Source organism: Cibotium barometz, chromosome 46 (genome assembly GCF_041138505.1).
Source record: "Cibotium barometz isolate CiBa-2024 chromosome 46, ASM4113850v1, whole genome shotgun sequence".
Lineage (NCBI taxonomy): Eukaryota > Viridiplantae > Streptophyta > Polypodiopsida > Cyatheales > Cibotiaceae > Cibotium > Cibotium barometz.
The window spans coordinates 7105853-7128994 of NC_141091.1; the positions used below are offsets into that span (position 1 = coordinate 7105853).

The window sequence follows — 23142 nt, forward strand, 5'->3', positions numbered from 1 at the left end:
GAGACACACTAAAGTCTAGTGCACCACACAATTTGCATGGCTAGATACTAACACTGATCTCACAAGTCAAAATAAATTAGCCCACATCATACATGACATAAGTGACAAAAAGCACAAAATGTGGCCCACGGCCTAGATAAAAGAAACAACCCAAGTCCAGAGTCCAAGCCTCAAGGTTACATGCAAATAGTAAGGAGATATCATGCATGGCTACTGCCAGTGATACCATCAAGGAGACTCATCTATGTCATCCAAGAAAGCCATATCATCAAGACCAACATCTGCAGCATCCAAATCTTCAACCCCATCCTGACCAGGATCTGCAAGTCCATGTGTCTCCTCATCATCCGAGGACTCCTCATCAAGCAATATAAACTTCTCTGGTTTGGGAGAAGCCATATCACCAAGCAATCGCAAATTAGCACTTACAAAAATCAAGTCATTGACTTGTTTTGTCCCAAATTTGTTCCTGTTCTTGGATGCAACATGGCCGAACACACTCCATAGTTGCCCAATCGGAGAGGAGCTTGCACCTTGAGACAAGATCCTTACTGCCATTGCAAATTTGCATAGCATCTTTATGTACTTGCCTGTAATTGAAATTGCATGTTGTTTTCATGCTTGCCTGATCAATGTGTAGTTCCGAGTAAAGGGACGCCCAACCGTGAACCGTGCGTGTGAAACTGTCTGCTGACATGGTTATGTGGCATGTGACATGTGGTAAGTATTGGTCATAAACCTAGCCTTAAAAATTAGCATTAATTTGTAAGTTAGTGTGTACACACTTCATTAAGTTTTAAGCGACCAAAACTCATAACATATAACCAACCCTGTGTTTACACACACTAAGTCCCGAGGTAGACAAAACTCAATGCCCACCGCCCAAACCTTATGTACAAAGGGAGTGACCAGCCATGTGTCCGTCCCAACTTGCACAAGTCACTTGTCCTCTCTACTTGACACCTAGGGTGGACATCTCATCATATCTCTCTTCCCTCTCTCTCTAGAAGTTGGCGCCCTCCTTCATGAGGATTTTGGCTGCATTTTTTGCACTTTCTCCTTCCCAACTCCATATCCAAGCTTGCTAGTGTATTTTCGAAGCTTCCAAGAGTGTTTCCAGGTGGTGTTTACTCTCCCACACACTCCCAATGACTGAAATTCTGTAAAACGACTCTTAGATTTGGTGTTATTTCTGGTCTTTTTGCTGAGAACCCTAATTTCAGCCTTCCTTTCTCAAGTTGAACCATACGGGAAGCTTTCCCAAGGTTCCTTTCATCCTCTTGAAGACTTTTGTCGCAAAAGATCGCAACAGATTGAATATTTCAACACTCCAAATGCTTCCATCGTCGCAAAGACTTCCGCTGTCATCAACTCTACTTGTAATTGGTAAGCTTTGATGCTTAAATATGGAAGCAAGTAGCAGGACTCCATGTTCACATACCCTGTGTAGTGTTTTCTTGTCTTACGTTCTTTCTTGCAAATTGTTGCTACCATGTGTTGGTGGAACAATAGAGAGCAGATCGTAGGGAACATGGACACTTGAGCGGGTAGTGTGAGTTGCAAGTCGACACCGACAACCACATTGTTTTCAATACTATATTCATATCCATTGGTATGGAAATCTGGTCATAAATGCCCATGACACTAAGTACTTGATTCTCCGAAGATCAATATACTTTATTTGAGAGAGGGGCCGGCTGTTCCAATTCATTGTGTGTCTCTTGTCAATTCAACAAATTACTTCTTATATTAAGTATGTTGTCCATTAAATATTGGTGTATTTAAGTGTAATGATTAGCATTGTGTTCAACCAAGTTACATATGTGGAGGCACTGAACACACATTTCGACTTCTACGACATCCGGCAAAAGGAGCTCGAGGAATTCCCCATTCCAGTTAACACTGTGACCACACAAAAAAAAAAGGAATCAGCTAATTCCCAAACCGAACCCCAAAAGCTTTCCCGCTCTACGCGTAAAACATGAAACAAAAAGTTGGCACTAGTTAAACAAGCCCTTCAATAGAGACCAATTGAAATTTAAGTGGATAGAAGAAGAAGAAGAAGAGAATAAGACCAATTGAAATTTAAGTGGATAGAAGAAGAAGAAGAAGAAGAAGAAGAGAAAAGAGAGAGAGAGAGAGAGAACAAGGATTATTCAGTCATCCTTTCCTTCGTGCTGTTCGTTTAATATGTTTTCCACTGCAAAAGGTGGCGAGCCAAATCTCCCTTTAGTTGCAAGCAGAGATGGAGTAGAGAGAGAGAGAGAGAGAGAGAGAGAGAGCTGTGTCTATGAAGAGGCATTTCCTACTTAGACTGGAGTAAAGTGGTGGCTTGGCTGTATGTTATGGTGGACCCTTGTGAAGGCACACACTGTACTACTGTGCAGCACTCCCAAGATATAAACACCTTTTACATAATAGGTCTCTAAGAGTTTCTACAGGCAACATAAATTGATATTGTGGCCACTTACTCCACATGCAAAGGAGTGGAAAGCCTTGGCTAGTGGGCCTGAGACTCGAAAATTTAAGGTTAAAATCTACCTAATAAGACAATTACTCTTATGTTAGAAGTGCTTGATTGATGTTGCATGTCTTTATTGCACAATTGCATTTGAGATATATTTTAGTAAGAGCTTCTTCCATTCACCTGCCAGCATGAGGGTTATTTTAAAATCTGGAGAGATCTCTAAAATCTAGGGACATCCCTAAAGAAAAGAAGCCCAATTCATGATTTTAGTGCTCGTCTTACGAATTAGGGATTCCCAAAATTATAGGATAATATAGTTTGCTCAAGTATGTTTTAATAAGTTTTCTCTTAACCTAAATGAGTCCGGTTGATGCTAAAAGGAAGTGCTTCCTGGATGAGAAGGTGAGGCCAAGCTGCTGACTTGCCAAAAGCGGTTTATCAAAAGATTGTAGATGCTAGACCAGCTTCAGGGTGCTATATAAGCCCAGATCTGGTGGCAATCTTACTCTCCTGATGCATCTTAGGTCTTGCCCTGCTAATCTGGAGAAACTAGATATCCAAATGCTCCCAATCTTTCCATATTTGGTGAATGACTGCATTTTAGCAAGCTACATCTAAGTACTACTGCATGCTTGTGTCCTGCATTCACATGTTGCCAGCATCATAAACACCCAATCAATTTGCAGAGTATTTCATTTCCCCTTTCATCATACAACATATCAATCCAATCTTTGTCCAAATGCCTGAATCATATCGCAATCAATTTAAAATAAAAGCCAGACAATCGTATGGATTATTAAGGTTATAATAGAACCTCGTAATCTACTGTTTGCAGCAGTATCTGCTTCGCCTTTCTCTTCTGCATCATCAGGTGTCTCCATTGCTTGCTGCTGAAGCCGCTTCAGCGGTGAAGCGAACTTGTCCGGATCAAGCTGGTAAACAAAAGGTGGCAGGATTAAAACCATAGGATACTCTGATAAGGACTAGCAATTATCTTGGAAAGTAGAAGTCTTAGTAGGAAAAAAAAGTAGCAGTAAAGTACTCGATCTCGCTTAGCTTTCTTTAGATGCTCCCTTGTTGCTTGTTTGGCTGCAGCTCGTTTAGCTTTGCTCATGCCATAATGCTGCAGGCCCTAAGGCTTCTACTAATCAGTTAAATAAGATGGGAACTCGCAGTCATCCCAGAAGCAACAATCAATTGACATAAACCTGAAAGCAAGGCTGAATATAGGCTACAGCATCTCATAAGACTGCTCTTTCCAAACCTTCGTGATACTTTGCAAAGTCTATCGTTACAAACTGTGTATAGAATCAAAAATTACATAAGCTGGAGCCGTGCTGAACATCCCCACCCCACTTCCCCCCTACGCATTGCTCATTGTACACGTTGTCCCTTCCCCACTTCCCCAATTCCTAACCCCTTCGCTGCGCTTCTTTCCATTCACCCACTGCTCCTCCCCCTTTGCATCTGTCCCGTTGCTCATGTCACCAACCTGGACATTTTTTAGTAGCAAAAGGGGTGGTGTGGATTTTGGGATGCCCAAATATGCATTAATGTACAAGCTTTGGGGATGAGGAATGATCTAGTACAAAAGATCAAGCACCTAAAACTTGCTCTAGGCGCCTAAGATGGTTTCTTGGATACAGAAATGGGCATTGGAGCTCAAGTGCCAAATGGAAAGCATATATGGCAAGGTCCCGGGATCTAGCATTGAATCATGTTTCTACATGGTGCTCACATACACTTCAAATAAGGTCCTCAAATGACTTCAAGTAAGACTATTGGTGCAATGCAAGTGTGAACAAAGATAGGAAGACTTTCAACACAAAAGCATCCCCATGTATTATGTAAAATGAAAAGAAATACAACAGAACGTTTCTGTGTTGAAAGGTATCCCAAAAGGTTGATCTCTCTAGATCTCATCCCTAATGTTATTGTAGACTCCTATCCCTGCTGCAGATATGTTTTGCAGCCTTCTAATCGCTTGAAGACCGGTGCTCCTCTTGGAAAAGCTCCTGAATCATGAGATGCCGAACTGAATGCCCAAACGCCCTATAAGTGCGTGCATGGGGAACTTGTCAGCCTTTAGGACTGGTCGACCAATTGTCCATCTAATCCACGACCAGATTTTACCAATATTTTCACATGTGTGGCATGTGCGCCCCTGCTCTCCACACTTGGGCATTCACTTCCACTCGACCTACCTGCCCAAAACACGACCCTACTGGTAGGCCATATCTGTAGGGGTGGGGGTGTCACATTCTCTAAGATCCTAGATTTCCTCAAGTGTCCGGTATTCATATGACACTCGAAAGAACTGATTGGCCCAAGGTCTATGAGGGCATTTTACCGCTGCTCCTAAAAGCTAACATTGTTGCGGTGCTATGTCAGCACCAAAAGAAACTTCCCGTGAATCTGCTCTTAAAGCACACCCTAAACCAACACCTCATGATGAAGAGCTGACTCATTAGGTGCATCCTCTTGAACAAGCTCTAGCAAAAATGCCTCCTGGTAAGACCACTACCAAACAAAACCTTCCAACAACCTACGAATCTCAACTTATGGACCACCAACCCTAGCTTCCCAAAACTCCACATATGCTTGCAATTCAAAAGGAAACACAAGACTCTTGAGAACTCCTGCATCAACCTTGCATCCACTCAAACCTGAATGCTTCGACCAACGTTTTCTTGGCTACTGGGTGCCAATGTCTAGTCCTCCATAGAGACAACTGCTTATGAAACATGCTCCAAGTAGCACACATTGTGATGAACCAACTAAAGCACTCCCGTCTTTGTCTGATCAACTGCTCACAAATTTGGCTTCGGTAAAACCTCATTCACTAACACGGATGTTATGGCCCCATGTGGTTAACCATTAGTTTGTGTATTTAAGGCTAGGTTTATGCCTATGGTGGCCGGATATGCATAGGTTATAAGTGACTTATGGACACTTGTCGACACAGGAGGGTGTGAAAGCCTATAAATATTAATAAGTGAGTGTTTAATCTATTATTGGATCCCCGGGCCTAGCTAAAATGGCAAGAGAAGGCTACAATGACAAGTGGAGAGTCACACAATAGCTGAAGTGACAAGTGTGAGCCCACTTGTCTCACTTTGGTCCACTTTCTTGCCACATGTCCCAATCTAAGAGATGGATCCTTCCATAAACTTTCTCTAAAAATATACCAACTGGTAGACATTCTGTCATAGGCACTTTGCCAACTCTTGGTATCTGCTCAATTCGAGATGTAATGACGCGAACAGAATTTCCATCGGAGTCGGGCCCAAAAAAGCAACTCTCCTAAATTTTAGGAGTATGGTCCTTTGTATTCCAAGATAATTCCCCATTCCCAAAGCTTGTACTTTCCAAATATTTAGACATTCTGGAGTCCACCAGACCCCTTTCATACTGGGAAATGTCCAGGCTGGTGACATCCTCCCATATTCTTAAAAGTTATCCGCAACTTTAAGCTTGAAGCCATGTATCCAAGATATAATCATGTCCCATCAAGTGGGCAAGACGAGACAGTCTCAAAAATCCAATATAACTGAAGAATCCATGTCCCAAATAAATGAACAAGACTAAATAAGTCTCCATAATACCAATATCAAAATCATATCCCAAAATAAATAGGCGAGACAAAACAATCCAATAAGTCCAAATATCATAATCATGTCCCAAAATAAATGAGCAAGAGTTCCATGAAAGATATACTAGACACAGACACAAGAGCCAATTGTGTCTCAATCACCAATATCAATGAGATAATCATATGCCAATGAAAATCACCAACCAAGTGCTAAGACACTTAAATAAGAACCATGCCCAAGAAACTAGTGCCTCGCACAGAAACATGTGCTATGCACACAAACTGGTGCCATTCTAGATCACAAACCATGGTGATAGAAAAACTTGTTCTCCATAGTTAATATCATAGGTATACCTTGTTTCTCCTAATTTATAGGCATTTCGGCCAAATGAGAAACCATAGTACAGTCCATAAGATCCATGTCATTGTATAATCCAGTAACAAACAAGCTCAAGGCACACAAACATATGCAAATCCACATGCCCTAGGCGTACACATAAGTCCCCTGCCAACCACTTTACCACTTGCACTCCGTGTTGGTACTCTGACCACATACCTTGGATGAGAGGTGGGCTCAAGTAACAAGATAAAATAATCACTCGCACGCATATATAACTTGGTGTTCCATAAGCATTTCTGCTACAGAGTTTATAGGCATTTCGGCCACCACCAATAGTTTGTAGGCATTTTAGCCACCAACTCACACTACCCTCTCAAGTGTCCATGTTCTCTTCCATCTACTCTCTATTGTTCCACCATACATGGTAGAAACAATCTTCAAGAGAGCACGTGGGACAAGAGCACACTACACAGGGTATGTTGTGCTTGACACTACCCTCTGAAGTGCCCATGTTCCCTTCCATCTGCTCTCTATTGTTCCACCCACACATGGTAGAAACAATCTTCAAGAGAGCACGTAGGACACGAGAACACTACACAAGGTATGTGAACCATGCGTTCCATAAGTCCAATGCATCCCAAATGAAGGGAGCCAAAAAGAATAATCCATTCCAGTAAAACGGAGTCATAAACATAATCCATAAACCTGAGGATGGATCCAAATCCCTAGAAAAGAAGTCCAGGAATCCATAGACTTGTATACCATAACTCTAACCACATGCTCCGTGCTGACCACACACCTCAAAGTAGAGATAGACTTTTATTCATAAAAGCATCATATCCATGAGACATCCAAATATTTCTTCTCTATAAACTAGGACAGATTCATCCATAGAAATTGCTTGTGAAGCCCAATATCTATATAAATCTCGTCCAAGAAAGAAATCTCCATAGATATAATCCATCCCAATAAAGGGAGCAACAATGTTTCCCTGAGACCATCTCAAGGCAAACAACACCACCTTTCTCCTTGCATGGCTATACAATTATTCGTGAACATCAAAAACACTTCATAGTAAATAGCAAAAGCACCAACTTTGCAAACTCAAAGTATACTTGGCTTTTCTTTGCCAGGTTGGTCATGAAGCCAAAAGAAATATCTCGTCACCATATCCTTAAGATATCCTAAGATATATCTCCATATAGCTTGCCTATAAGCTTGATAATATAATCCACAATATCCATATGGAAAGAGTGCTAAACGTTTGCACATAAAGCCAACTCCATACTTTCAAGATAAATTTTGTGAATTCATAAATCCTTAGACCAAGCTGTCTATTGCTCGTGCTCTTGCTTTATAGGCTATGAAGTGGCTGGCCATGCTTAATAGCAATGATAGTAAGTGTGGTCCCCACTTGAGATCTTTTCTCTTCCTCATTGATAGAAGGAAGCCTCTGCTTCCAAGAAAACCTATGCTCTGATACCAATGAAACTCGCGGGTGCCCGGGGAACTAGGGCCGCATAGAGGCCGGAATGACTATCAAAGCCTCTACTCCAAAACAGAAAACGCAGCTCTCTTCTGCTCTTAGGTCAGCGTTTTGCTCCGATACCATGAAAGAAAGTGAAGCAAATATAAAACACCGATGTAGGCCCAAGTACAAGACCTGTAAATGCTGGAAACTTATGTTGATTGCTGAAATCGAAGCTCGTAGGTGTTGTATAATGGTAAGAAGCAGTAGCAGTTGCTAATGACCTCAACTGAATGCTAAAAAATGAGATAAACTGGGGGAAAGGGAGTCAGCCCTTATATATTCCCCCAAGATGCTGGTCGGCCAGCTGTAGCAGGCCGACAACATGGCAATAGCATAAAATGCTACAAAAATGTCTAAAAATACCAAAAAATGGTAGAAAAATACTGAATAATCGCTACTGAGATATGTCAATGCAAGGCCTCATAAATGGCCAATACAAGCATGAAAAAAAAAAAGGTGATGTAGACCCTCTGGAGATGATGTAATCCAACACTCCACAGGTCGGAGGTTCTGAGGCCTTGACTGGCCAATGGTCGAAAGGCCGTAACAACAACAATAAGGGCAAAGGGAAGTCTTCTGAGAAGAAGCCCGACTCAGACCGTGACAAATTGAAGGCCGAGCAGACCTGTAACGATTGTGGCGAGAAAGGCCACTATTGGCAAAATGTCCTAAGAAGAGTGTTGATTCTTTAGCTTCAGCTGCAAAGACTCCAGCCTTTGTGCACTTGGAGATTTTGGACACAGATGCTTCATCTTCTTCAAGCGAGGAGGCAGTTGGTTTCACCACCAGGGATACTCAGGAGTGGATTCTCGATAGTGGTGCTTCCAAGCACATGACTCCTTCCCGAGAGTTTTTACATGATCTTAAACGACAGTCAAGTCGCATTTTCATTGGCGACAATTCCATTATACCAATTCATAGTGAGAGCAGGATGCAGATCGTTCCCGATGGCAAATATTACAAGACTGAGTATTTTACCTCTTTTCTTAAGCACTGTGATTATGTTTAAACATGTTTAGCATTCACTGATCATGTTTAATTCTGGACATGCACGTGTGTGGATGCAGATACATGTTTGGTGTGTGTGTACATGTGTGTGCATGCTCATATGTTTGTTCATGTGCATGTATTTTTGGTCTTTCTCTTACCTTGTTGCAGGAGCAACAGCTGAGGCAACTTGTGGAGCAGCCCTGCAAGCATAACCAGTCAGCAACAGGTGACGTGGTGCTGCCACGTGGCACAGGCAGCTAACACGTGGCACAGTCAGGCTGGCTGCAAGTGATGACAGGGCACAGGCAGCTAACATGGCTAATGCAGGCAGGCACTGACGTGGCTGATGCAAGCTGGGCTGACGTGGCTGGCTGCAAGCGTTGCCACGTGTCAAAGGGGCCTCTTGCTGCGCTAACGTGGCTAGGCTGACATGGTTGGCTGCAAGCGTTGCCATGTGTCGGAGGGGTCTGTAGCAAGAGAGAGAAGCGAAGAGAAGCCGCCGGGCAGCAAAATGCAAAGGCGAGCTGGCGTACTCAGCGCAAGGAAAAGCGCCGAAGAGAAAAAGCGCCGGGCAGCCCATAACGCGAAAAAGAGAAAAGCGTGGATTTTGAAAAAACGTTATTCGCCATGTGTTATTTTTTTTATTAAAAAAAAGAAGAAGAGTGAAAAGCCTTCGAAGAGTTTATTTTCAATAAAGGAGAGAAAAGCACTCCTAGTAGTTTTTTTTTTTCTAGGAGGAAAAGCTATGCTTTTCACCCCCAAACTTGTATAAAAAGGGGGCCAAGGCTCTTGTATCCCACAACACAAACTGGGTGAAAGTTCAAGGAGATCTCCTCCACATGAAGCAAGGAGGCATCTTATCGGGAATTGTACAAGGGCTATACAGACTTCGAGTGATAAATAAATACCTGCCGGGACGCCACGCTTTGGGGCCAATTGGTCTTTTGTGCAGGAGCACTCTAGCTCCACTTTTTCTTTTTCTTTTTCTTCCAAGTTTATTATTCCAGTTCGTAAAGTGTTTTAAGTGTGATTAAGTGTGCTCACCACCCAACAAGTTTCTAAAGGCAGGTTTCAAGGTTCCATTGCCGGGATTCATCGTCAACTTTTTCAAGAGGGCAAGCCTGTGGTCGACACATTTAATACTATGGCTGGAACTAGTGTGGAGATGAAGGATTTATCTTCAGAAGAGGACGACTACTTTGAAAAAGATGAGAAAAGCGAGCAAGAATTACCTACCGATATGCCAGAATTTGAAGATGATGATGCCACTTATGAAGCAAAGATGCAAAGTTTGATGGAGGGATTAATGGAACTCGCGAAGGATTCACGTTTTCCACAAAACTTCAAAGTTGATTCTAAACCACGGAAACAAGGGTCTTAGAAGAAAGCTACGCCTCAACATTCCGCTCCCATCTACCCAAATTTTCAGCCATACCCCGATTCTTCTTCTTCTTTTCCCCCACCTACCCATGGAAACCCTTTTAATACTTCTCATCCAGGTTACTTTGGCAGAGGTTCTGTCTTTCATTCCATGACGGGTGTACCCCCAACATGGGTATGACTGGGAGCTATGGTATGCAGCCAAGTATGTATGGAGGTATGTATGGAACTTATGGTGGTGGTGGCGGAAGTGCTTTTGGTATGCCTGGTATGGGAGGTGGTATGATGGGCATGGGATCTAATGCTGTGGGCAATTCTTTTCTCAAACCACATCCCTATGATAATCTTGTTCCGGGCGAAAAGCCAAAAGATTATAAAGAGGGTGGTGCTGCAGTAAAGTTTGATACTTTTAGTGGTGCAAAGGATTGTTTGAAGGCTCTCACCTTCATTCAACAGTTTGATGCGGCATTTTCTCGTGGTAACTTCACAGAGGCATCTAAGGTTTAGAAGGCAGCTTCTTTCCTAAAGGGAAATGCTCTTCAATGGTGGTCGACACTTCTTCATCAGGGTATAGCACCTAGCACTTGGGTGGAGTTCAAGCAAATCTTCTCTTCTTTATGGTTGACACGGACTTTTGAGGTGGATGTTATGACGGCTTGGCATCGATTAGATTCCAGAGATTGTAGTAATCTAGAAGAATATAACAAGAAATTTTGGGATGCTCTGCTATCGATCACATCCTTTAGGCCCGTGTCACTGGTTGAGCAAGTAGAGACATATTGTTGTGGGTTACCCAAGGAGCTTCGTGACTATTGCATTAAAACAAAGGTCATCAATATGACTCAGATGATAGAAAATGCTCAGACTGGATATGCCATGCTTACTGGTCAGATGTCAGGATTTAAGGATCAACGTCTCTTCTCAAAGAAAGCATTTAAAGAGGCAAAGGAGTCAAAGGACAACAAAGACACTGAACCACGAGAGAAGGGGCAATCCAAGAAGAGGAAATTTCAGCCCTTACCTCAAAAAAGAACAAATGAAGAAAAGAAAGAACTTATAGCTACCAACAAATGATTCTCTTGTGGAGACGAGGGACATCAGTACTATAGGTGTCCGAAGAGAGCACTTAAAAACGCAGATGACTCACAAGAAAAGCCTAAAGCAAAGAAACAGAAACCATCTGCTGGACTAGTACCTGACTTGATAAGGTTGAAGCAAGGGGATGCATCTTCAGAGTTGTGCAGAGCATGGGGAAGACTTCGAGATCAGGAGGTTTTGATCTTTTTCGATCCTGGGGCTCATGCAAACTTCATCACCCCCGAGCTTGCAGCAAAGTTGGGCATCAAACTAGAGGAGATGGGTGTGTTGCATGAAGCTACTTTGGCTTGTCCTGGACATTCGGTTGAGGTTACACCGATCATTGGGAAACTGCATCTCAGTGTGCAGACTTACACGAACAGAGAGGATGATTTCTACATTATGCCGTTGGAGGGTTGTTATGTTTTGTTGGGTATGCCTTGGTGCCATAAAGTTAAAGCGGTGGTAGATACTTTCAATAGGAAAATTTCTCACTCATAAGAATAAGGAACACACTCTTGATGTAAAGCTTAAAGGAGAATCTATTCTTGTTGTATCGGCCTCGGCCATTTCTCGTTTCTGTTTACTTAGTGTTTGTTAAAGAAAATCAAGATACCACACATCCAAACCTGTCTGAGTTGGACAAGGAAAGAATGGATTTTCTCAAAAGTTTTCAAGATTGTTTTTCTAAAGGCTTTGCCAGGGGAGTTGCCGCCTACTAGGCCTGAGGATCATGGGATTAATTTGATTCCTCGAAGTTCACCACCGAATAAGCCACCTTATACGGTGAGTGCAACCCAACAAGAAGAGATTATGAGCCAAGTGCGTGATCTGTTGGACAAAGGGTTGATTCAACCGAGCTCTTCGCCCTATTGTTCACCAGTGCTTTTGGTACAAAAGAAAGATGGTTCTTGGCGGATGTGCATTGATTACAGGGCATTGAATACCATCAAGAACAGATTCCCTATACCACGAATCGATGATATCTTGGATCGGTTACAGGGAGCAGCTTACTTCAGTCGCATTGATCTGAAAAGCGGATACCATCAAATTCGCATCAGGCCAGAAGATGTGCACAAGACAGCTTTCAGGACAACTTTTGGACTTTATGAGTTTTTGGTTGTCATGTGCATCAGTAATGCCATGGACATTCTGAGAGCTAGATCCAGAAGAGGCAACCAGATAAAGAGTATGAACCCAGGAGAAGAACCAGGATGATGGAGCACAGAACTCAGAGCACCTCTGCAGTGCAGACTGAAGCAAGGCTTGGAGAAAGAACCAAAGGGATGCTGTCGGCTGACATCAGCATGGTCAAAGAGCTGTCGGCAGCATACTGGAGTGGTCGGCTGAGCCAGCAGATAAGGGCAGCAGGCAGGCGCCAGAACCAGGACCAGTCGGCTGAATTAAAGGGATTTAATGAATTAAAAATGGCCGACCAGCAGTCGGCCAGCTCCTACCTTGTCCAAGAATGCTATAAAAGGCACCAAGTGCTCCATGTTTTACTCATTCCACCCACTAGGGGTGTGAGTCAATAGGAGGTCCCATAGGGGACAGAATTTAGGGTTAGGAACCTTTTTATGAAGGCAGCCCATGGCTGCAAAGATCTGTACCTTTTTTGTACATAGTATATACTGAATTTCCAGCACTTCTCACTCTCTCTCTCTACTCTCTCTCTACCTGCGTTTTTGCATCATGGTGCGTTTTTGCATCAGAAGGTCTTCAAGAGTGTTTAGGGCTGAAAGAAGACTACCCAGAGCTTCCGCACGTTACATTGGTATCAGAGCATCAGGCTCAGCCAAGCTAAACACTGATTCAGTCCCATATGATGGTGTACAGGTCCAAGGTACAGGAAAGTACACGGATTCGAAGCCCAAAGCAAGAACACAGATCGGGAAGAACTCCCAGGAGGTTTGTTGGTGGTGTTCCACAGTGCCAGATGGGGATGGCAGTTCCGTGAGCCAGATGGGTTCTAAGGGAACGGTCCCAACGGAGGTTGATCCTCCAAGGGTGATGTGAGAGTGCCAGACTCAGTTCCAGGAACGAAGACCAAGACGGTGTTCAGAGCCAGGGCAGGAATGGATTGTGGACTAGAGGAAGACCAGATGCATAGATCTTCATCAGAGACAGAGTGGTTTGGAGAACAGACCGGATTTTCAGAGAAAAAGGTTTGCCAGGGATGGATGATGACAGAGGGACTTCGGAACAGGATTGGGATGATGACAGTCATCCAAGAGCAGGTTGGATTCCCGTCATCAAGTTTAGCAGAGGGGGATGTCATGTGCATCAGTAATGCCATGGACATTCTGAGAGCTAGATCCAGAAGAGGCAACCAGATAAAGAGTATGAACCCAGGAGAAGAACCAGGATGATGGAGCACAGAACTCAGAGCACCTCTGCAGTGCAGACTGAAGCAAGGCTTGGAGAAAGAACCAAAGGGATGCTGTCAGCTGACATCAGCATGGTCAAAGAGCTGTCGGCAGCATACTGGAGTGGTCGGCTGAGCCAGCAGATAAGGGCAGCAGGCAGGCGCCAGAACCAGGACCAGTCGGCTGAATTAAAGGGATTTAATGAATTAAAACTGGCCGACCAGCAGTCGGCCAGCTCCTACCTTGTCCAAGAATGCTATAAAAGGCACCAAGTGCTCCATGTTTTACTCATTCCACCCACTAGGGGTGTGAGTCAATAGGAGGTCCCATAGGGGACAGAATTTAGGGTTAGGAACCTTTTTATGAAGGCAGCCCATGGCTGCAAAGATCTGTACCTTTTTTGTACATAGTATATACTGAATTTCCAGCACTTCTCACTCTCTCTCTCTACTCTCTCTCTACCTGCGTTTTTGCATCATGGTGCGTTTTTGCATCAGAAGGTCTTCAAGAGTGTTTAGGGCTGAAAGAAGACTACCCAGAGCTTCCGCACGTTACATTGGTCATGCCTTTTGGTCTTACGAATGCTCTAGCGACTTTCAACAGGATGATGGATCGAATTTTCCGACCCCACCGTGCTTTTGTGGGCACCTTCTTTGATGGTATGATTGTGTTTTCTCATTCAGAGAAGGAGCATCGGGAGCATTTGACCAAAGTGTTTGAGGAACTCAAAAAGCATAGATTGGCTGTCAAGAATTGGCCAGATCTACAGACTATACATGATGTGAGAAGTTTCTTAGGACTTTGTTCATCTTACAGAAGGTTTATCCGATTCTTTGCAGAAATTGCTACACCTTTACATCACCTGACCAAGAAGGATGTAAAATTTCGATGGACAGAGAAGGAAGTGGAAGCTTTCAACAAGCTTAAGGAAAAGCTAACCACTGGTCCAGTTTTGGTTCTACCATATCTACATAAACCTTTTGTGGTACAGTGTGATGCATGTGGGAATAGCACTGGAGTTGTTCTTATGTAGGATGGACATGTTATTGCTTATGAGAGTAGAACTTTGTCACAGCAGAAAGGAATCTACAAGTATATGAGAAGGAGCTTCTTGCGGTTATTCATACTCTTTCAACTTGGAAGCATTACCTTCTTGGGGCTGATTTCATTGTTCAGATTGTTCATGTGGATGGCAAAAAGAATGTGGTTGCAGATGCCTTGTCTAGGAAACCACATGTGGCCACCGTCTCTATTATCTTTCATCATGAACTTGATGATATGCAAGAACTGTATGCTCATGACACAGATTTTGAGCGGATTTTTGATTGTTTGACTGAAGGAGAGCGAGTTGATCATTATTCTCTCAAGGAAGGATTTTTAATGATGCATGATAAAAATTGTGTCACATCTCAGTTGAGGCAGAAGGTTTTGACAGAATGCCATGCTCCGCCTTATGCAAGCCATCGTGGTATTGAAGCTACAGTAAAAGCTTTGGAGGCATTCTTTTATTGGCCTACTATGCGCAAAGATGCTGATGCTTTTGTTCATGATTGTATCATTTGTCAGAAGGTGAAGTATGACCGTCAAAAGACACCTGGGTTACTTCATCCTTTGCCTATTCTAGATAGACCGTGGAAGAGTATTGCTATGGATTTTATCTTTGATCTTCCTAGGACCAAGAGTGGGAATGATGGCATCTGGACTATCGTGGATTGTTTCAGCAAGCAGGCTCATTTCATTCCAATCAGGAAGAAGATTAATGTAGAGCAAATGGTGAGGATATTTTTGACAAATATCTTCAAGTACCATGGGATGCCCACATCTATTATTAGTGACCGAGATCCTCGAATGACGAGTTTATTTTGGAGAGCATTGTTCGAGAACATGAAGACTTCGTTGAAGTTCTCATCGTCTTTTCATCCACAAACAGATGGGCAATCGGAAATTGCCAACTCAGTTGTATTGGATCTTCTAAAGTGTTATGTTTCGGATCATAAGGAGCAATGGGAAAAGTATCTTCCTTTGGTGGAGTTTGCTTACAACACCACCATTCACACTTCGACAGGTAAGGCACCTTTCGAGATTGTGGAAGGCGAGAAGAAAGTACCTCTGATCCTGCATACAAAAGATAAGATCTTCGAGGCAGATCGTTTTGTGGAGAATATGGATGAGACTTACAAGAAGGTCAAGTTGGCTCTTCAAAGGACTCAAGAGAAACAGAGGAAAGCAGCAAACCTTCACCGTCGATCATTGGTTTTTGATTTGGGTGATTGGGTGCTTTTGAGATTTGAGAAGGCTAGACTCAGGAAAATGAAGGGTAAATAGCACTTATATCCTAAACTGAGTATGCGGTACTATGGGCCTTTTCAGGTGATTGAGAAGATGAGTGATGTTTCTTATATCGTCTTTAGCTACCGGATCATTGGAGGATTCATAATGCATTCCATGTGAGTCTTCTTAAACCTTTCAGAGGTGAGGTGCCTACAGATCACGTTAATGAGCCACAACCAGAAGTCGAAGAGCTAGATGAGATTCTTCAACCGGAACAAATTTTGGCACATAAAGAAAGAAAAGTCAGAGGAAAAGTTTCACGTCGATATCTGGTGAAGTTTGTGAACTATTCACCTATGGATTCGAAGTGGATGGAGGAGGGTGACTTGGCAGATTCAGCGAGGATACTAAAACTTTACCTCGAGGCTTTTGGTTTGGAGCCTACCTTAAAAAGTGCTTCAACAGGTTCAGCTGTGGATTCTGGAGTACTACCTGTTACTCAAGAGGGGGGTGACTCTGCTCCCTTGTCACAGAGTTCACTTGGATGAGATCTGGAAGTCGCTTGGTGTTCTTATCAGCACACCCGAGATACTGAACTGACAGTATATCTGCCTATGGGATTTCTATGATATATGTGTACTAGTCACATGGTTTGATTCATGGATATACGGATCTTTTTGAGAGAATGGGGACGCCTATTCTAGACTTTCATTTGATATGCATCAGTGTTTACACATGTTCATGATGTACTGCTGATCGTGGGTCCTGTGGGATGGCCATGAGCGGAGCAGGTAAAGCATCCAGGGGGACATGACTACTCACGAGGTGGATGCTCTTGATTTATGTTATTCAGATGTTCTGTTTCAGTTGGCAGAACATAGCTTTCTCTTTGGCCTCTTAGGTTCTGTTTTAGTTTGGCAGATCCTTTGAATGAACAATTGAGGACGATTGCTTTGTTTTAAGAGGGGGGTATGTTACAGGACTGAGTATTTTACCTCTTTTCTTAAGCATTGTGATTATGTTTAAACATGTTTAGCATCATGTTTAATTCTGTATGTGCATGTGTAAGTTTGTACACATGTGTGGATGCAGATACATGTTTGGTGTGTGTGTGTACGTGTGTGCATGCTCATATGTTTGCTCATGTGCATGTATTTTAGATCTTTCTCTTACCTTGTTGCAAGAGCAGCAGCTGAGGCAACCTGTGGAGCAGCTCTGCAAGCACAACCAGTCAGCAGCAAGTGACGTGGCGCTGCCACGTGTGGCAGTCAGGCTGGCTCCAGGTGATGACAGGCACTGGCAGCTGATGTGGCTGATGCAGGCAAGCGCTGACATGGCTGATGCAGGCTGGGCTAACATGGCTGGCTGCAAGCGTTGCCACGTGTCAAAGGGGTCACTTGCTGCGCTGACATGGCTGGCTGCAAGCGTTGCCATGTGTCAGAGGGGTCTGTAGCAAGAGAGAGCGGCGAAGAGAAGCCACCGGGCAGCAGAACGCGAAGGCGAGCTGGCGTACTCAACGCAAGGAAAAGCGCCGGAGAGAAAAAGCGCCGGGCAGCCCATAACGCGAAAAAGAGAAAAGCGTGGATTTCGAAAAAACGCTATTCGCCATGTGTTAATTTTTTTTATTTTAAAAAAAGAAGAAGAGTGAAAAGCCTTCGAAGAGTTTATTTTCAATAAAGGAGAGAAAAGCACTCCTAGTAGTTTTTTTTTTTTAAAGGGGAAAAAGCTATGCTTTTCACCCCCAAACTTGTATAAAAAGGGGGCCAAGGCTCTTGTATCCCACAACACAAACTGGGTGAAAGTTCAAGGAGATCTCCTCCACGTGAGGCAAGGAGGCATCTTATCGAGAATTGTACAAGGGCTATACAGACTTCGGTTGATAAATAAATACCTGCGGGGGCGCTATGCTTTGGGGCCAATTGATCTTTTGTGCAAGAGCACTCTAGCTCCACTTATTCTTTTTCTTTTTCTTCCAAGTTTATTATTCCAGCTCGTAAAGAGTTTTAAGTGTGATTAGGTGTGCTCACTGCCCAACAAGTTTCTGAAGGCCGGTTTCAGCAGAGGGGGGAAGCATTCCTCTCATGTTCTTTACGTCCCCGCACTTGGTTTTCATCTATTGTCAGTGCATGAGGTTTGCAAGACTGGCTTCCGGGTGGAGTTTGAGAAGCATTCTATTGCTCTACGGGAGAGAGAAACAGGCCAGGTTGTATGGGAAGGCAGAGTGGAGAACGGTATCTACAAACTCTCAACACTCTCCTCTCTGACAAGCACTTAGATCGGTGACTTGTGGCACTTAAGTTTTGGCCACTTGAATGTGGATGCGTTGCGATGGGCTTTCCAGGACCAAATGGTGGATGGCTTGCCCGATGTTGGCAGCAAGAAAGGACACTGTAGTTCTTGCATTCGTGGTAAGCAGCACAGGGAATCTTTTCCGAAGCGGGCTTCGAAACCTTTGGAGTTGGTACACATTGACTTGTGTGGACCTTTGCAGACCCCATCCTTGGGAGGTTCTTTGTACTTTATGTTGCTTGTTGATGATTGTAGCAGATTCACATGGATTTGTTTCCTTTCGCAGAAGGACCAAGCTTTTGCTCGGTTCAAGGAGTGGCATGTTATGGTGGAGAAAGAGTCTAGATTGCATATAAAGACTCTTCGGGCTTACAAAGAAGAAGAGTTCTCTTCTAATGCGTTTGTGCCGTTTTGTGCGGAACATGGCATCAAGCAGGAGCTTGCCAATACAGGTTCGCCTTCAGAGAATGGAGTGGTTGAGCGTAAGAACCGAACTATGGTGGAGATGGCGAGGACGATGCTGGAGCATCGTGATCTTCCTCGTCCACTTTGGGGAGAGGCTGTGGCTACGGCTGTCCATATCCTCAACCGATCTCCGACGACTTCAGTACCAAAGATGACCCCATTTGAGGCTTATATTGATAGGAAACCAGATGTCTCCCATTTTCGTGTGTTTGGGAGTGATGCCTATGTTCACATTCCAAAGAAGCAGAGGGGGAAGCTTGACTCAAAGTCCCAGAAGCTTGTAATTGTGGGATATAACTCTCTTTCCAAAGGATACAGGTTGTATGACCCAGAGCGGAACGAGGTTGTTGTTGCAGAGATGTTGTCTTTGATGAGCATGTTCCAGCTTGCACTGTTGATGAGCCGCAACCCACCACTTCTTGGAGACCCCGATAAGTCTGAGGATAATTCCCAGTCTATTGTTCCACCTAGACAGCCTCAGTCAGTTGTTGAGGTTAAGTACAAGGCTGGAGATGAGCCCCAGCAACAGCAGGAGGCTCCGCATTCTATTCAAGTACCAAGGTGGTTGTTAGGCACCCTTCCAGAGTCCGATGTTACAGAGCTTCCCTCTGAGTGGACCACAGAGGATGGACCTCGAAGATCGCACGAGTTCGTGACAAAAGCCATTCCGCGGAGCTCTTGCAGGTAAACTATGCTTTGATGTCTCGTATCATGCGGGACAAAGAGCCCACTTCCGTGACGGAAGCTCTTTCTCAGGATACTTGGAGGAAAGCCATGCAAGTGGAACCGGATGCCATAGAGAAGAATAAAACTTGGGAGTTGGTTCCAAGGCCGTCAAAACGGTCAGTCATTGGAGTCAAGTGGGTCTTTAAGACCAAGTATACGTCTGATGGGTCGATGGACAAGCACAAAGCCAAACTTGTGGCTAAGGGTTATGCTCAGTGTCCTGGTATCGACTATGAGGATACCTTTGCACCGACAACGAGGATGACCACGATTCAGACCGTTCTTGCCCTTGCCTCTTCTCAGTGGTGGCCAATATATCAGATGGATGTAAAATCCGCGTTCCTTAATGGTGACTTGCAGGAGGAGGTGTATGTTGAGCAACCTCCAGGCTTTGAGGTTCTAGGGTCAATGGGGATGGTTTGCAGGTTGCGGAAGACCTTGTATGGTCTTAAGCAGGCTCCCAGCCTCCAAGGCTTGGAATCAAAAGATTGATTCCTTCTTTCTACGGACTGGATTTCAAAGATCAGTTGCAAATCCCAACTTGTATCTCTTTCGGGAACACGGTTTGGTCACGTTGATTATGCTTTATGTGGATGATCTCATTCTCACTGGCGGTCATGTGGAGCACATAGCAGTGACGAAGGCTGCCTTGTCAAAGGAGTTTGAGATGACCAACTTAGGCTTACTCCACTTCTTCTTGGGATTGGAGATTTGGCAGACCCAAAGGGGGTTCTTTGTTTCTTAGCAACGGTATGTTCATGAGTTGCTTGAGGCCTTTGGGATGGAGAGCTGCAAGCCTATCACGTCGCTGATGGACCCAAACACAAAGCTTCCAGTGAATGATCCTTGTGAGCAGGTTAATGCCTCTCTGTATCGGAAGCTCGTTGGTTCACTAATTTGGTTGCTGAACACCAGATTGGCCTTGAGCTTTCCCGTGGGGATGTTGAGCTCGTTCATGGAGACGCCTTTGAAGACTCATTGGGACGCAAGATTGCGGATCTTGCGGTATCTACACGGTACGAAGGATCTTGGACTCTTCTATGACACTCGATGGGAACGAAGAACTGAGTCCAACTCCAAGGCTCGAGTGACTCAGTTTGGGGAGGAGATCCAAACATGAGGAGATCTACATCAGGCTATAGTTTTACTCTCAGCTCAAGAGCTATTTCATGGAGAAGCGAGAGGCAGCCAACTATTGCCTTGTCATCTACAGAGGCAGAGTACCGGGCTACTTGTGGTACTGCTTGCGAGGTTGTGTGGCTGCGGCAGTTGCTTGGCGAGATTGGGTTTCCACAGAAGGAGCCCACGGTCATCCAGTTCAATAACACAGCTGTATCACTATTGCTCGAAACCCGGTCTTCCATGCCCAGGACCAAGCACATAGAGATACAATATCACTTTGTTCATGAGAAGATTTTGGCTGGTATCATCTTGCTTGTTTATTGTTCGACAGAGGACAATGCGGCAGACCTCTTCACGAAGTCTCTACCTCACGCTATGCTCCAACAACACTCCAGCTCACTGAGGTTGGTTCCACATCCAGGAGCTGAGAGGGGGTGTTTGCAGACATCTCCTGTCTGTACATTACACACTAGGGCCTCTGTTCTGGGTGTGCCCACCCGTACAGGTGTTTTCTCATTTTTTCCCATTTTTCATATATGTTTCCCTGTTTTCTGTGATCGTGGGGCAGTAGATGCTGGCCACCTATTTTTATGGTTTGGCCGACTATGTTCAGTACTGGCCGACTACCTTTTTCTGGTCGTGCGCATTCAGGGCTGCTGTCGGCCTGTTTTGGGCTGGCCGACCAGCAGCCCAAGGCCATATATATACATGACCTTGTCCCCCACACTTTGTATCACATTCTGGGATTTTCTAGTGTATATAGCGAGTTTATAAAGCTTCTCTCTCCCTCTCTCATCTACGTTTTGCTCTCTACAACAGTTGTCTTCATTTCTGCTGTGCATTCTGACAGTAGTTCCCTTGGGAGTCAAAGTGATGTTTTCTGAGATCCAAAACCCAACACATTTTCCCCATCTCATAATAGCTGCGACACAATGTTGCTAGACGTTTCAAAAATGCCTCGTACAAAACACTTCAAAACAGTTCACATTTTAATGAAATGTTTGTAAACGTTTCATACAACAAAGGGGATCTAACATGCAAGTCTTAGCTTGGTAAATACAAAAAACTTGCACTTTTTCAGCATACCAACATTTAAATACGCCTAAAAGTGCTACAAACATGCTGAATTTGTAGTAAAAGACCAAACAAGAACATGCAACATTGCATTATAGACAAAAAGCATCACAAATGTGACAAAGTCTAGACTCTATACTCCGAATGTCAAAGTTCAAAATAAACACTACAATAGTGAAAATACCACTAAGTCAAGAAAACGTTTCTTACACGTTTTGTATCGTAAGAAACGCATTTTGCAATGCAACACTGCTCCAGCAGCTCAAGAAAAAATGCCTAATGCAGCGTATGAAGCCTCCAGAAGGACTACTGCGTCATTTGCAAACTCATAGTCCCATGTGTTTCTCTTTTCTCTTGATAGGCAGACAAGCTATAAGGCCTACATCAACCACTTTGAAGAAGTAGCTAATGGCCTCTGCCAGAAATAGATATAAATGCCAACCCCGTCTTACTCTTACCCTGCATTGATATAACTCGTGTGCTGTTGCATTGGTATTATAAGCAAGTACCCATAGATGAACCCCCAATATGAAGATTACAACCCTACCCAGAGACGCAAATCAGCTTTTAATCTTTTCGCTGCCAGCTTCTCTCTCTCTCTCTCTCTCTCTCTCTCTCTCTCCACACACGCGCGCGCAGAGACAGACACGCACCACATTCACAACAAAGAAAGAAGTCAAACTGAAAGTTCACCCATGTGTTTTCCTGCTCTTCCTTCGCGATGTAGAACTTGGCTGGAACGACGTCCACGAGGTTGTCGAAAACTGAAGAATATATCGAGAGCAGGGTTAGCATTTCCCCTTGTATCCTTTCCGAGAAAAACAATAATGATAACGATGTGATTTTTTATTTACACAGGCGATGCTCGCGGACACGGGATTGCAACTGAGAGTCGTCCATGGAGAAAATTGTGAGGCTGCTGAAGATTGCGAGGGTATGCTGAGTGCTATCACTGCCCTCGTAAAGATGTTGCCCTCGAAATTTACATGAATGTGGGGTGTCATATGGCTTGAAGTATATCGCTGCACATGATTCCATTCCATGTTCACCTCTCAACCTTACCATGTGTAATTGCAAGTTTGTGAGAGTTATGCATAAGTGAGGGATGGGGATGGGGACCAGGTGGTTAAGTCAGCGTCCTTCTCCTCCAAGGTTGGCAAGGGTTCAATTCCAGCCCACCCCTCTCCCTCACTCTACAAAGGAGTGAAAGAGTGTGTGTAATCCTCTTTTAAAAAACAATCAAACAAACTTGGTGAGGGATGTTTTTGACTTCCTTGAAATATCTACTAATCTACCCTTGAATTTCAACTTTCTTCTAATCGTGTCATATGTGAGATGTATAATGCATTGTATAAAACTATATGTGAGATGTATAATGCATCGTATAGAACTATATGTGAGATGTATAATGCATATATGTGTATCATCTATAATGCATACGTGAGATGTATA

General features: G+C 43.9%; 1 protein-coding gene across 2 annotated transcripts in view; it reads right to left on the bottom strand.

Moving 5' to 3' along the window:
• Positions 1–22891, bottom strand: part of LOC147611832 (uncharacterized) — a 50045-nt gene extending 27154 nt beyond the window's left edge. Inside the window, exons 1-4 of one of the 2 annotated variants that reach the window (XM_086783677.1) lie at positions 22545–22770; positions 22384–22454; positions 3510–3590; positions 3282–3399 (exon numbers count right to left, since the gene is read on the bottom strand). In XM_086783677.1, coding sequence (XP_086639803.1) covers positions 3282–3399; positions 3510–3590; positions 22384–22454; positions 22545–22755 — 481 coding nt within the window. In that variant the 5' untranslated portion in view covers positions 22756–22770. Of the gene's footprint in view, positions 1–3281; positions 3400–3509; positions 3591–22383; positions 22455–22544 lie in introns of both variants that reach the window. The other variant, XM_086783678.1, reaches the window with a different exon arrangement.
• Between the last annotated feature and the right edge of the window lie 251 nt (positions 22892–23142).